Here is a 14,653-nt window from a genome sequence, read left to right on the forward strand (position 1 = left end):
TCCAAGAGCACCCTAACTTCTTCCAGCTCTCATCTGAACCCCCAAAGGGCAGTTTCTTCTCTCCAGACTAAAACTGGACCCGCAGCGGGTGGAAAAGCCCCAAAGCCTCCCACACTAGGCTGCAAGCTACTTGCTTACCAAGTCCAAAGGTCAGCTAAAGTTTGGCTGATAAACAGAACCAGTACAAGAAGGTCTTCAGCCCCCCAGCGTGAGTACAATGGACCCTGGCAAGCCCTGCTCCCGGCCCGGGTCTCCAGCTCTCCACGTCTGCTCCTCATGCGCTCCCTCTCTCGCTTTTCCCCCCTCCCCACGACCATTTGCATCTTGCCGAAAGCCGGGCCCTCCCCACTAATTTGCATATCTTATATGGCCTAATGGTGGCGATCATGGCAAGTTAGAAGTTTTCTGACTCCTCTCGGAGGAGACTCCGGGACCCCGGGGAGTAACAGGTGTCTGAAGGGTGGGGGGGCTCCTGGACTTGGGGTTCGCTTGTGAAACTCCCCTCCACCCTCCTCTCTCGCGCCCACCCGCTCACCCCCTTCTTTTTCTGTCCTTGGAAAATGGTGTCCAAGCTCACGTCGCTCCAGCAAGAACTCCTGAGCGCCCTGCTGAGCTCCGGGGTCACCAAGGAGGTGCTGGTCCAGGCCTTAGAGGAGTTGCTGCCATCCCCGAGTTTCGGGGTGAAGCTGGAGACGCTGCCCCTGTCCCCCGGGAGTGGGGCCGACCCGGACACCAAGCCTGTCTTCCATACTCTCACGAACGGCCACGCCAAGGGCCGCCTGTCTGGGGACGAGGGTTCCGAGGACGGGGACGACTATGACACCCCTCCCATCCTCAAGGAGCTGCAGGCGCTCAACACCGAGGAGGCGGCCGAGCAACGGGCGGAGGTGGACCGGATGCTCAGGTAGGCGCGGACCGAGGTGGAGCCCCTAGAGCCCGGGCCTTGTGCCTGAGCTCCGCTGCTTCAGACCCCTCTCGCCAAGTCCGTTTCCCACCAAGGAAGTCCCCCGGGGGGCGCTCCGCTTCTCTCCCGACACCTGGACCCCTCCCAGTACCTCAGTCGGAGGGCCCTGAATCCCGAGCTCCCTCTCCCCCTGCCCAGGCCAGCGCCCCGGACCGCGGGGTCCTCCCGGCCTGGGAGAACCGCAGCGACGGAACCTTTTGCGGGAGGATTGCGCGCGCTACTGAAGGTGCGGGTGGGTGCAGTGAGACGGTGGCCACTTCCCAGGAGCAGAGACTCGGGCCGCACAAATCCCGGGCCGAGCATTTCTCCCGGGCCAGCCTCCTACCCGGTCCCGGGAAACGCAGGCCGGCCTCGGGCGCAGCGTACTGCTGTTCTTTGCAGAGGGCCTGGGGGCACCCGGGGCCGGCACTCGGGGGGCCAGTGCTCTGGAGGGCACTCCCATCTGCAGCGCCCATGCAAGGCCCCAGGATTATCCGGAATCCTCAAAGCCGGTTCAGATTTGCAAAAGGAAATGTTTGCGTGTCGCAGGGCCCGGCCTGACCCGCACGGGGCAAAAGAAGCACGTATCTAAGCAAGCGCGGGGGGCGCGGGGGGGGGGGGGGCAAATGCGGCTAAGACCACATTCGCAGAGGATTTGGTCGCCTACTGAGAAAGAAGGGCGTTTCCAGATCTCGCCCCCGACATCCCGGCGTCCTGGGGAATTCAGGCAGGCTGGCGGGTCCGGGATCCTTTGCAGGGCCTCTCCGACCGGCCGAGGGCTTTGACAGCTGGTTACTAATTATCCAAGGAGCCCAGCGGTACCCTTAGACCGCACGTCTCTCTCGGCCGCTTGGCTTGAGGACCGAGCCCCTCGCGTGGCCTCGGACACTTGAGCGCCGCGGTTTCAAGGCAGGGGCCAGGACCAAAGTTGCGCTCTGATTCAGGCAGCCTCGGTCGCACGGCCGCAGCAGCAGTTTGGAGTGGGATGTGACCTTGCATTTGAATTTGCGATCTGAGGGCCCAGCGGCTTAGTCTCTAGCAAAGACAATGGGGGGATTTCTAGTGCCCCCCCAAAGTATTTGGCCATTCGTAGGTTTGGGGTTCCTGCCTCGCAGTTTCCGCGAGCGGCGGAGGTTTCTCCCGCGCCGGGGTTCGGGCGCAGGAAGGCGAGGGGTCGGAAGAGAAGCAGCTGGGGCGACCGGGGCTAACCGAGCTCCCGCCGTCTGCCACGGGGAGCCAGCGGGGCCCAGGCCCATCCACCTGGCTGCAAGCGGCCGCTTGTAGCGGGGCTCGGAGAAGATTTGGGCAGCGCGAGGCGACCCAGGGCCCCCTCCGCACCCAGCCCCGCGCTGGGCTGGACGCAGCAGAGATGTAACATAAACGGCAGCACGTGGAGTTAGGGTGTTATTAATTTATTTCTATAAATCATCAACAGAAAGATACACAAAGAGTCGTGATTAGGTTGAAAAGAGAGGCGGGTTATTCATTGGTGAAGTTGTAAAGGCGGCTTAGAGGGGGAAGGAAATCCAAACGCCGACGCGGGTCGGCTAGCCGCTGCCCTCGCGCACGCCGGGCGCTGCGGGGCGCTCCCAGCCAAGCCCCCCGGCGCCGGACCTCGACTGCCCCGGCCGCCCCGGGTCGCGCGCACCTGCAGGCCCTGCCCGGGCCTCGGCCCTGTGCCCTCCGCCCAGCTCCTGGCTCCAGCGAGGCGGGGAGGAAGGCGAGGGGCCGAGCCCCTCACCCCGGTATAGACGCTGGACAGACCCAAGGTTCCCCCCCCCCCCCACCCCCGCTTTCCCCGGCGGGCGCCGCCTTCCCTCCCCCCACCTTCGGGAGTGCTCAGACTTTATTAAAGTAATTTTTCAAGAAATTGCTAGCGGTTCCCAGGTCATTGCACGGTCGGCTTCTGAGCACTCCCTTTTTTGCCCACCCTGTTCTAAAGCCGAGAGAACAGAACTAAATTCACTCTTTGGACTGCCTGGACGCTCTTTATACTTCCTAGAAGGGAAAGGCGACAGGGGAAGGTCCGGGACTGAGCGTCGCCCAGCCCCGGGACCCGGGCTCCGGGCTCGGAGCCTCCAGCGCCGGCCTCTGCCCTGGGGCGCCTGCAGCGTTTGCAAAGTGGGCTGCTCCCTGAGGAAGCCAGAGCTGAGGCTTCTTAAGGAACGCGGGGCGAGCCGTGCCGGGGTCCAGGGCTTTCCTGCTCGTGGGCAGCAAAGTCACTGTTGGAAAAGGAGCGTGCTGGGCCCACTCGGGGCGCTGGGGTCGGGCGTTTGACACCTGCGCCCCGAGCACGGTGGCGGCTCGTGCTTCTCCGAGTCCGTGTATTTTTGGGGGTCGGATCCCCACCCCCCCCCCCCCCCCCCCCCGCCCCATGTAAGCTGTATTTCCAATGAACAAACGTAAGCGGCTCTCAGGGCGCTTCCCGGTGAACCCAGGTGAATTCTGTGGTCAGACCTGGAAAGGTAGAAATAACTGCGCCATCTTACCCCTGACTCCTGTCCTCAGATGCGGGCTCAAAGGTTTGCTGCTTTGCAGGGTTTCCCTGGGCTTTTTTTTTTTTTTTTTTTTTTAACCTTCCAATTGTTAGGCTAATATTTCTTTCCACAGAACCCTTCGCTCTAAAGAACATTACACTATTTTGCTAGGTTTCTGAGACACACGAAATGAACACAGGTGAAGAAATTTGAACAAAACGGAAATAGTCAAAGAATCTGTTAAAGCGATATTAACTTTGAAAATCCAAACACTCTAACTTTTGAAGCAATTGTATTTGTTGGAAATGTTTTTCCGCCCTAAAAACCTCTGTGGAAATACTCGTCAGAAGTAAGCTTTAAAATGATCGTGGGTGTTTATACGGGTATGTGCATTCCACGGACCTGTTAACACTACTTTTAGTCAAGGTGAATTTTACATGTGTGAAACTGGAACGTGTTTTCACATTTTTTGTTTTTGTTGTTAGTTTATTATGTTTTGTTACTTGGATGTAGCTTTATAGATACTCGGGAAATGTACTAACATATATAATTAATCTTAAAAGTTTGTCTTTCCCAAAAACATCTCCACCAAAGCCTGTGATTTCACGAATTTAATACCAGACTTGTTAAAATAGCCACAATTATTCAAATGCTTACAAAATATGTTTAAATTACTAGGTTTTTAAATTCATCAAGCAAAAACTAATTTTATTTGACCTACGATAGGCACCATTTAGAAATGAATTGGCTATTTCATTTACAACACTATCCGTTTTGTCCTCTGCTTTACACGTTCTTTATTGTTTGGTATGAAACTAATTTTTTCCCTTCGTTTTTTGTTTTTGTTTTTTTTTTTTTTCATGTTCTATGAGGCTACTAGGCACATCAGCATACAGTAAAGGGGTGCTGGGTCTGTTTTAAAAGTTAAATATACAGCTGTATTAAACAAACAGTACATGTGATGTATTGCATTAATACTTTTGTTCTATACTTTGCCTCATTTTCTTAATTTCTTGTTTTAAATTATATCTCTCACTTTTAAGTTAATAAGCAATAAAACATACTAGCGAAGTTGAAAACACTTTAAGTGCAGTTCAAAGGCCCTAGTACATTGCTATAAAGAAGCTTATGCGTGCCTGTGTTTATGAGAAATGAAAAGCATACACAAGTTCTATCCCAAGCTTGAAATTTATGAAAGCCATTGCCTTCCAGAAACCCTTACCCTATATCAGGGAGGAACTTCAAGAATACAGGAGACCACGGCATTTGGAATGCTTAATATCTGATTCAGAAATTGAAAATATCCCCACTCTGTTTCATCTGAGAGGTGGGGCTCTGGTGACTTGTTTTTTGTTTTTGTTTTTGTTTTTTTTTATGTTTATTTATTCTTGTAAGAGAGAGAGACAGAACAAGAGCAGGGGAGGGGCAGAGAGAGAGGCAGACACAGAATTGGAAGCAGGCTCCAGGCTCTGAGCTGTCAGGACAGAGCCCGACATGGGGCTCGAACTCATGAGCCGTGAGATCATGACCTGAACTGAAGTCAGATGCTTAACTGACTGAGCCACCTAGATGCCCCTGTTTTTTTTTTTTTTTAAGTTGCCTCACCTCACTGGAACAATTCTTCACTCCAGGAGGAACATCATTGTAGTTCTTAAAACTTTTCTGAAACTCTGAAAACTGTTTAGCATTTGGCCAAGAAGTTCTCCTTGCTTCTCAGGAGATGGGCACGCGTTTCACTCCAATCGCATAAGCTAAGACACCGAGACACCCATTCGGAATGGAAATAAGGTAGAAGAGGTCTAGCATCAGAACTGATGCTGGCCCCCATCATTGCAGGATCAGCCAGCCCCGCCCTGAGCTAATGGCATCTCCACTTTCCAGAAGTGGAAAATTCTTGCCTTCAGGTCCCTCACTTTCCAGGAAAATGGAGGAAAGCAAAACAAAATGGGAACTTTTCTTTCTGCTTAATGAGAGAGAGCGTTGATGGTGCTGTCCCATCCCTGAAGACAGGAAGTCCTCCTCACCTTTACCCTCCTGATCTCATGTGAAAGGGACGGAGTGTACTGTATGGAAGATTTCATCTCCCTTTTTTCTAGGTTCTGTTTTGGCCTCCCCTCTCTCCCAAGGATGGAGAAGTGGGTGAAGATCAAAGTTTTGCAGAGAGTTTAGGTAAAACTCCTAAAAAGAGAATCTTTCTCCCCAGACATCTTCCACCAGAATCCTAACCATCTGCTTATCTGTCTAGTGAGGACCCCTGGAGGGCTGCCAAAATGATCAAGGGCTACATGCAGCAACACAACATCCCCCAGAGGGAAGTGGTCGATGTCACAGGTCTGAACCAGTCACACCTCTCTCAGCATCTCAACAAGGGCACCCCCATGAAGACCCAGAAGCGAGCAGCCCTCTACACCTGGTACGTCCGAAAGCAACGGGAGATCCTCCGACGTAAGTGCTTTAATCCCCCCTCGACCTCAACCTGTGGTGACCTTTGCCCTGATTCTGACCCCCGTGGGATGCCTCGTTTCCCCTTCATTGAGAAGGCCTACATAGCACTTGGCAAATATAAGGAAGCTGGCAGGTGGATTTGGTTTCCATAGTTATTGTACAATGGATTGGCTTCAATCATTTTCTTTTCCCATGGTCCTTACTACCCAGCCAGCTACTTTGACAAGTGCTTAGTGTATGTGGTATACCTTGAATTTTCTGGTCCCTGCTTCCAACACCCTTCTCTTTGAAGCCAAGTAAGTCACAGTGGAATATTGTCCCCCAAGTCAGCCAAGCAGCTCCCCCTTGATATATAACCACAGATCCGAGTTTCCAAGGAAGACATTTTGTAGCGATCAATAATATTGATCACTGTTCCTGTTCTCTTCCCTCCCCTCTGAAGAGAGCATACAAAATTGAAGATATTTTTATATATAGAGGTATTCAGAACTCGACCCTGATATTTGGGAGGGTGGGGGGAGGGTGCGCGCGCATCCCGAAGCAACTCAAGGTGATTACTCACATTTACCAAAATCCATAAAGCTTTGAGACTTGAGCCAGTGACACTGCCTGATGAAGAAGGTTCTCTGGCTAAATCAGGACACAGCACAAGTGTCTGCATTTGGAACTCTGACCGATCAATACTTGTCATTTCCATCCCCATCCCCAAATCTCCTTTCTGTCCCAACATCCCTTCCTCCTAGTAATACCAAGAGATTTTTGTTTTGAAGTGTCGGGAAGTTGGAACAGCATTTGAATGATATTCTCTGTTTATTTTAGGACAGCATACTTCCATTATCTTTTAATTATTTCCATCAGCCCCTTTCCTAGTAAAGTTTTGTATGAGCTTCTGCCCTTCCCGTTATACTATCCTCTGGGCCGTGGGCTTCTCTGTCTTTAAGATATCAGTTTCCACTGCCTTCTGGGTTGGAATTTCTCCCTTCTCACTGGATGGCCACTTTTTAAAATCATTCTTGTTTTCTGTCCTACACTGCTCTGAAGTGATTGTTTCAGTATTTATGGTCTCAATGTCTGTGGGCTGGAAAGGCCTTCATGGCAGAAGGAAAGGTTTTAGACCTCCATCTCCTATTGTGGCTGCTTGTCTGAAGCATTAAATGGATAGATTAGAAGAAGCAAAGCGGCATAGGAGAAGAGGCCCACTCTGGGTTGACTCACCATCCATGGTGACTAGGTCTTTAAGAATTTGTGTGTCTGACATGAAGCAACTCTCTGTAATTCCTGAAAAGGCCTAGAACATTCTCAGGAGACACAGTCTCCGAAGGCCAGGGAACCATTGGGCCTGCCCTCACTCCAATCCAAACCCCATGTGGTGTCTCCAGTTTGAGCTGCCTCTCTGTGTTCAATGAGAGTCCCCCCAGAAAGGAGAGGGAGACAGGAAAGGCCAGCTAGAAGCTTTGAAAAACACACAAGTCCTAGAAAGTTTCACCACATGCTTGAGAAGAAACATTTTACAAAAACATACGACAGGCTCTGCCAGGGATTTTTTGAGTTATTGTTATTACTGGTTTAAAGCCACGTGAGACCTAAACCTTAAGAAACATTCCTTCATTCTGTAAATACTGTATGAACATCTATTAGGTGCCAAACACTGTGTGGGGCTGTGAGATACAAAGGCCCTTTTCTCCAGGGACTTACAGCCCAGTGGGGGAGATGATATGTTTGAGTGGATCATGACAGCAGCTTTCTAAGAGCTGTTATAAAGGTGTACACAAGGGGCAGCAGAGGAACTGCTAAATTGCCTAGAGACCTCACAGAGGGCTTCCTAGAGGAGGTGATGTTGGAACTAATTCTTGAAGGATGAATATAAGACACGTAAACATGGGATAAAAATTAGGAAATGAGATGAATAAAAGAGAGACACAAGTGAATGGGGTGTCTGGAAGGAGAAAGAAATGGGAGAATTTAAAGATGATACATGGGTGCCTGGGTGGCTCAGTCAGTTACACGTCCAGCTCTTGATTTTTGGCTTAGGTCATGATCTCACGGTCATGAGATCAAGCCTTGAGTCAGGCTCTGTGCTGACCGTGCGGAGCCTGTTTGGAATTCTCTCTCCCTCTCTCTCTGTCCCTCCCCCGTTCTCAAATAAATAACCTGAAAAAGATTACATAAATTTTCTTGAGAAACTAAAACTAATAAGTGATAATATTCATGGGCCCATCTGCACATAGAGAACCTGCTTGTCCAAGCTGGCTCTGAGTCTGTAAAGAGGCTGTTGAAACCAGCTTCTCCAAGGTAATTTTTATGGGCAGTGAACATTTTCTGTCTCTCCGCTCCCCTCCCCCCACCCTGCATTAATCTAGAAGGAAGTGGAGGAGAGGTGGTAGAGACCAGAGTTTGCTTCTTCAAAAATTGAGAAGCTAGGGCCCTGAGGTGGGGAGAGCCTGGATGGTTCTGGGCCCCCACAGGCAACGTATCAAGGCTGATCCCGGCACACACATAGTTCTGAACACAGTGCCAGTGGCTGCCCCCTCAGAGGACAGCCCCGCGCTTCTGGGCGGCTGGGTGAGCCTCACACCTGCCACAGACAACAGTGGAGTCCATTGTATTACCTCCACCCAAGTCAGACTGGAAGGTTTGGGGCATGTATTGGTTGGGTTTTGTTTTTAGCAAGAGATGATGCATAGGCTGCCGATAAGGAACTTCGTGTCTTTAGGCTGGGTTATGTCCTGACTGATGCCCCACATTCATGCGACTTCGGGCAGGTCCTGTAACCAGTCTGAACCTCTGTTTCTTCAGTTACAAAGTGGAGATAATGATACTTCTTGCATGTAGAGGTTGTGAGAACTAGACGAAGGGATATACTTAGAGGACCTTGTACGATACCCCTCCAGGGGAGTGGTTCAATAGATATTCATGGTTATCACATCTCTTCATAGCACGTGAAGAGCCTCATGTTGATCCTGGGTCCTTGGGATTATCCATACTGGCTTTTGGCTCTTACTTATGGTGACTCCACAGGGTCACAGTGAGGAGAGAAGACCCTGAGTGGGGAACTTCTTTCTCTCCCTCTTATTGTCCCTGAGGTAAATGCACTAGTTGGCTGCCATGAAGCCAAATGACATAAGAGGTATGAAAGCACTTGGAGAGACATGGCATCCATAGGAATTCGGGTCCCCATCACCATCCTGACTAGAGGTAGATGTTCTGAGAGACTGTTGAGTGCCCCTTAGGTGTTCACCCAGTCCCATTCCACAGGCAGGGAAGCTGAGGGCAGGGGGGAATTAGGTGACTTGGCTGGGACCCGCCAGTATCCAACCGAGGCAGTGGCTTCCTGCCAGTAGATTTGGCAGAACTTTCTCTCAGGTATCTAAAGCAAGTGTTGGGAACCAGTGAAAACACCACTTTAAGTAGCCTGAGAATCATCCAAAGTGGGTGGGGCCCAAATCAAAGGCCCCAGTGACATGTTCGGTCCATCCACCAAGGAGTCTGCTTGTACCTTGGCCAATCGGCAACCGGTTCAAACAAAGCCCAACACCACCTATCGCTGAGTCCTGAGTCCAGGCTGGTTAGAGGCCCACTGCTTCTGAAGATGGAACCAAATGGAAATGGATCCTTAGATTGGTAGTAAGTTCCCTATTGCCGGAGGGAATAGACTGGAAAAACACATGGTAGGGCGTTGTCAAGGGGATTCAAGCATTAAATAGTAGTCCCGACTTTGAACCTTGGAGAATTTTGGAACGAGTTGCCTCTGAGACCTGCAGGAGGGACTCTAGGAACGAAGAAAGAAAAACATCAAGGTCCAGAACATGGGGACCAGGAGTTAGGAAATGAATCTGTTATGTGTCCTTGCTCAGCAGGGCGGTTGGCCTCTATGCTTATTCATCTGTAAAATGGAACTAATGACCCTGAACCCTGCTTCATGCAGATATGAGGAGGACAACAACAAAGTTCGCCCACAAGTAAATATCAAACCTCATTTAAACCATATAGGCTAGGGTGTCATCACTGGGTGAGCTGCCACCTTTCATTCATTCATTCAACCAAAAATGTATCGACGGTACCTGGACCCTGGGAATTGGGTGGACAGGGAGCATCATTTCACCTATATTTATCTTTCTCCAACTCATTAAATGCCATTACTAGAAAGATCCTTTGTCTGTAGACTTGTGCATTTGCCATCTTTTAAATGTGTAGGCAAGTCTGTGAGACATTTCCCTCTGGGGCTATTTCCCTCATAAATGGACCCCTGGACACACACATACACACCATCACCTTTGAAATGATCTGAAATCAGAGAGCTGCTTCTCTTTCTAATATAAAACTCCAGTTCTATTTATTTCAAAGTACCAGTCAACAGGTTTGGGTCCTGGGTTTTTCTAAGAACATAGCATCATAATGTGGACCCCTAGGATCTATGAGGAGAGAGGAGAGGTGGGGAAAGCTGTTTTTAGTCTCTGAATATTTTGTCTAAGTGCAAATTGTACCTTTGAGCCCTTTCCCTCTAGACCTGAGACTTGGTTGAGCTCATCCTCTTGGACACCAAAACACAAGATGTCAGGATTCAGAGGGTTGCTTCATTGTCTGAGAGCCAGTGATCCAATGAAAACACATTACCCCTAAAAACAATGGTTGGTCATATTTGAGCTCCTTTAAAGAAAGGAAAGGGGTGCCTTTGTGGGGCAGAGTGAGGTGGGCAGAGAGGAGCCTATCATGGGCTTCCCCTCTGTACCCCACACCCCACATGAAATAACGGCAGATGGCAAAGCTTTGGGAAGAAGAATAAAAGTGTTTTTGTCTGTCCGTCCGTCCGTCCGCCCGTCTGTCCGTCCGTCTGTCTGTCTGCCAAGTGAAGGCTACAGACCCTATCAAATCTACTCCTCTCTCTTTGCAGAATTCAACCAGACAGTCCAGAGTTCTGGAAATATGACAGACAAAAGCAGTCAGGATCAGCTGCTGTTTCTCTTTCCAGAGTTCAGTCAACAGAGCCAGGGGCCTGGGCAGTCCGATGACGCCTGCTCTGAGCCCCCCAACAAGAAGATGCGTCGCAACCGGTTCAAATGGGGGCCCGCATCCCAGCAAATCTTGTACCAGGCCTACGACCGGCAAAAGAACCCCAGCAAGGAAGAGAGGGAAGCATTAGTGGAGGAGTGCAACAGGTAACACGACCAGAAACTCGCTCGAGCAGGCAGGCAAGCACACGGACCTGAGATCCATCCCCTCAGTCCCAGGATATTGAAATACTGATTATCCAGCTAAGTGTGGCTAAATTGGGGTTTCCCAATGTGCATTCCACGGAACCCCAATTTCAAGTCAAATAAGACTTGAATAAGTCAAATAAGTCTCAAATAATTTGAGAAACATCAATCGGATGCATACTTCCTCTTGGGGAGTCATGGCATAAAGTAACATATTAAAGATTCCAAGAAGGCCTGGAGTCAAGAGACTTACTTGGCTTTGTTGAATTGATTGTTAGCTGTGGAATCTTTTTTTTTTTTTTCTGGGGGATATTTACACCATGAGCTATTATTGCAGGGAAGATACTCTGGAGAATCCTGGTCTAAAGTATGCCAGTGAAATGAGAATCATATGTCTGACCTCCATGCAGACTAGGGAAAAACCATTGGTCTAAAAGGAAACTTGGCAGAAAAGACCTGGTCAGATCTGTCCAATCCACTCTGCCTACACTGAATAGAGTTCTTTTGGTATCTTAACAACTACATGTAATTTTAAAGAAAACTATTAGAAATCCTTGGGATACCTTATTTATTTCCTTATTTATTCATTCATTCATTCCTGCCATCCTCCCTGACTCCAACATTGATTTTTTTTTAAGTTTATTTATTTATTTTGAGAGAGAGAGAGAGAGAGAGAGCACTCGCATAAGTGCGGGAGGGGCAGAGAGAGAGAATCCCAAGCAGGCTCCATGCTGTCAGCATGGAGCCCAATATAGGGCTGGAACTCATGAACCATGAGATTCAGACCTGAGCTGAAATCCAGAGTTGGACACTTAACTGATTGAGCTACCCCGGTGTCCCTCCAACACTGACTTTCTTAAAAGTCTGGTCTTTGCTCTGGCCAACACCTGTGGTCTCTCTGTTTCTGGGCTGGGCTGGCTCTAGCAATAACATATGGCTGGGGAGGTCAGGCCAGGAAGGGGGAGGCAAAGCAATCAGCTTGGACATGTCACAGCCTATACTCTGTCCCCCTGCTAATGAGAAGCCCCCTAGCATCCAATGGTGTCTAAAAGTCTCTGACACGTGGAATTGGGGTTTCATGGGCAATGATAAAGCTGGAGACCAGCCACCTGGGCATGTTCTTCTTGTACCTCACCCAGCCTGCCTTTTGGGGAGGATTCCTGTGGCACAAATGAGGAATTTGGTTTCCCTGGCACCCTTTGGGGGTATCCAAACCCCAAATGACCAGAAGTCCCTTTGAAGGGAACCAGAGCTAGTGAAGGATGTCACCTTTTGTAGGTCGGGAAGGGTAGCAACATAAGATGTCAAGAGGCCCAGTCTGGACCTTCTCCCTGAATTACCTGCCTCTCGACTACTCTCTTCTTGTAAGGAGCCACACCAGAGGCCTATGCCCCTCACTGACAGGGCCACAGAGCTTGTGCTGCACCTGTGTTTGGCCCTATTCCCAGCATGTCATCAGAGAACTACTACACAGGCTGGACTTTTCTCAGGACAGGCTTTTCCCCAGGATCTAGCTCTATCCTTGGCCTCTTCGTACTCCTAACCGAGACCACTGGGATTGTGTGTCTGGGGCCAAACACCGGCAAGCCTCCCCCTGGCTGTCCTTGCTCACCATCTCCCCCACTCTCCATCCTCAGGGCAGAATGTTTGCAGCGAGGCGTCTCCCCCTCCAAAGCCCACGGCCTGGGCTCCAACCTGGTCACTGAGGTCCGTGTCTACAACTGGTTTGCAAACCGCAGGAAGGAGGAGGCGTTCCGGCAGAAGCTGGCCATGGATGCCTACAGCTCCAACCAGACGCACAACCTGACCCCCCTGCTCTCCCACGGCTCTCCCCACCACCAGCCCAGCACCTCTCCTCCAAATAAGCTGTCAGGTAAGCCCAGCCCAGGCCTCACTGCCTCGGCAGCCCAACCATCCTGCTTCCCGCCATGGGTCTCATCTGGGTCAAGACTTTTCAGAGGAGGAAATGCTCTGGGATGGTGCTCAGGCTGGCCTCCCATTGCCAGAGTGTTCTTGTGAAAACAGTGTTTGGCTGTGGTCAGGTTTCCTCTGAGTCCTTGCTCAGCCTCCAAGAGTCCCTCTCCCCAGTCTTCTCTGGTCCCCTTTCTTCTCCCTGTGTGGCTGCTGACTCAGCAAGTCAGTGCGGCTGTCAGATTAGACGGAGAGGCTGCCTTATTGGCATGCCAGGTCCACACTGCAGGCAAAGGGGTCACCTCCTCCACCCCTGTCCATATCCTACCCCAGGGCTCTGTCCAGCTCCAGCAGGAGGAGCCCAGGGGCCTCTGGGGAAGGGCCACTCTGTTGACAGTCTCTGCTTGTTCTCTGCCAGAGTTTGGGTGGAAACAGCCACATAAAGTCTTTGCACTGATGAATCGGCCAAAACTCATTGAGTACCTACTGTGTGCCAGGTCCCGGCCTGAATTAGCATGCCTCTGCTGTGGGGTGTGGGTTTATCAGGGTGGAAGCCCTATATGCTGAGTGTTCCATCACGCATAGTCTGAAGGCACTTCTCCGCCTGGGGCTTAGTTCTTCCAGGAAAGCTGGCTTCCCAGAATTAGGATGCTTATTGAGGCCAGCGTGGTGCCCGTGTAGAAAGAGTATGGCATGGTCTCCCGCCTGCTCTGGGGAAGGGCTTGCAAAAGGAGAACCAAGCACCATTTCCAACTCAGGGTTGGTTCTGAAGTCTGTTGCTTCCTTGCCTGCTGGTTGCTCCACTGCTTGGAGAGCCCTGAGGTCTGGGGCTGGCCTAAGTATTGTGGGGCCCAAGCTTTTGTTCCACTCTGTGCTCCCACCAGGATCTCTGGGAGCCTGAAACTGTCCGGCATGAAGCCAGGGCCAGGGCTAGGGGCTTCTCTGGATCCAACTCCCATAGAAGGGGAGGCTCAGCCACACGGGGAGTAAGTTTTGGTTACCCTTGAGAGGCAGAGGAGCCCCTGATGGACACTGGTCCGATTGCAGAGTAACCCAGTGCCTTAATGGAAATTCAAACCAGGGTTCAGAGGGCAGTGGCAAACGGCATGTGGCCTGCACTGAGCAAGACTGGAGCACTTGCCGCCCGCAGTGATCCACGGAGCTGGCTCTGGAGCTGTGGGGGGCGTGGTTGGGGCAAGGGGCATTATTGAGGAGACAATGGCTATTGTGTTGGGACCTGTGATCTCCACACCAAAGTCAGGGAGCCTGCAAACCAAACAAAGGCCCAGCAGCTTTCTGACAAGCTGGGGTTGTGGTGAGGTCACCACAGGGTCGTTAGCTTAGGCCTTCTGTATATGGACAGGAGACAGAGAGGGGCTGGAGGGACAGGGACAGGTCCTGGAATCTGAGCAGGGTGGGTGGAAAATACAGTCCCAGAGCCCTCTGAGTGGAGTCCCAGAAGGCATGGCCCACTTGGAGTGGGTTCTCTGGGGTCTCCCTAGATGTTGGCCTTTGAAAAAAATCATGGAATGCTGGAACTGGGCAGAACGTCAAAGAAGGAAACTGAGGCTCAAAAGAAGCAGTGACTTGCCAAAGTTATACAGAGCGATGGTGGCAGATGGGACTGGAACTCAGGCCTGCTGATTCCCACTTGGTACAGCATAGATGCACACGTGTCCCTG

The 14,653-nt window shown here is 50.9% G+C and overlaps 1 protein-coding gene across 5 annotated transcripts in view; it reads left to right on the top strand.

Moving 5' to 3' along the window:
• Positions 1-317: 317 nt before the first annotated feature.
• The window catches only part of HNF1B (HNF1 homeobox B), a 53,412-nt gene continuing 39,076 nt past the window's right edge, over positions 318-14,653 (top strand). For 2 of the 5 annotated variants that reach the window (XM_042916060.1, XM_042916061.1), the window contains exons 1-4: positions 368-904; positions 5,666-5,865; positions 10,757-11,021; positions 12,698-12,933. In XM_042916060.1, the coding sequence (XP_042771994.1) occupies positions 561-904; positions 5,666-5,865; positions 10,757-11,021; positions 12,698-12,933 (1,045 nt within the window). In that variant the 5' untranslated portion in view covers positions 368-560. Of the gene's footprint in view, positions 905-5,665; positions 5,866-10,756; positions 11,022-12,697; positions 12,934-14,653 lie in introns of all 5 variants that reach the window. The other 3 variants (XM_042916064.1, XM_042916062.1, XM_042916063.1) reach the window with 3 other exon arrangements.

This window comes from Panthera leo, chromosome E1 (genome assembly GCF_018350215.1).
Source record: "Panthera leo isolate Ple1 chromosome E1, P.leo_Ple1_pat1.1, whole genome shotgun sequence".
In the NCBI taxonomy this organism is placed as follows: domain Eukaryota; kingdom Metazoa; phylum Chordata; class Mammalia; order Carnivora; family Felidae; genus Panthera; species Panthera leo.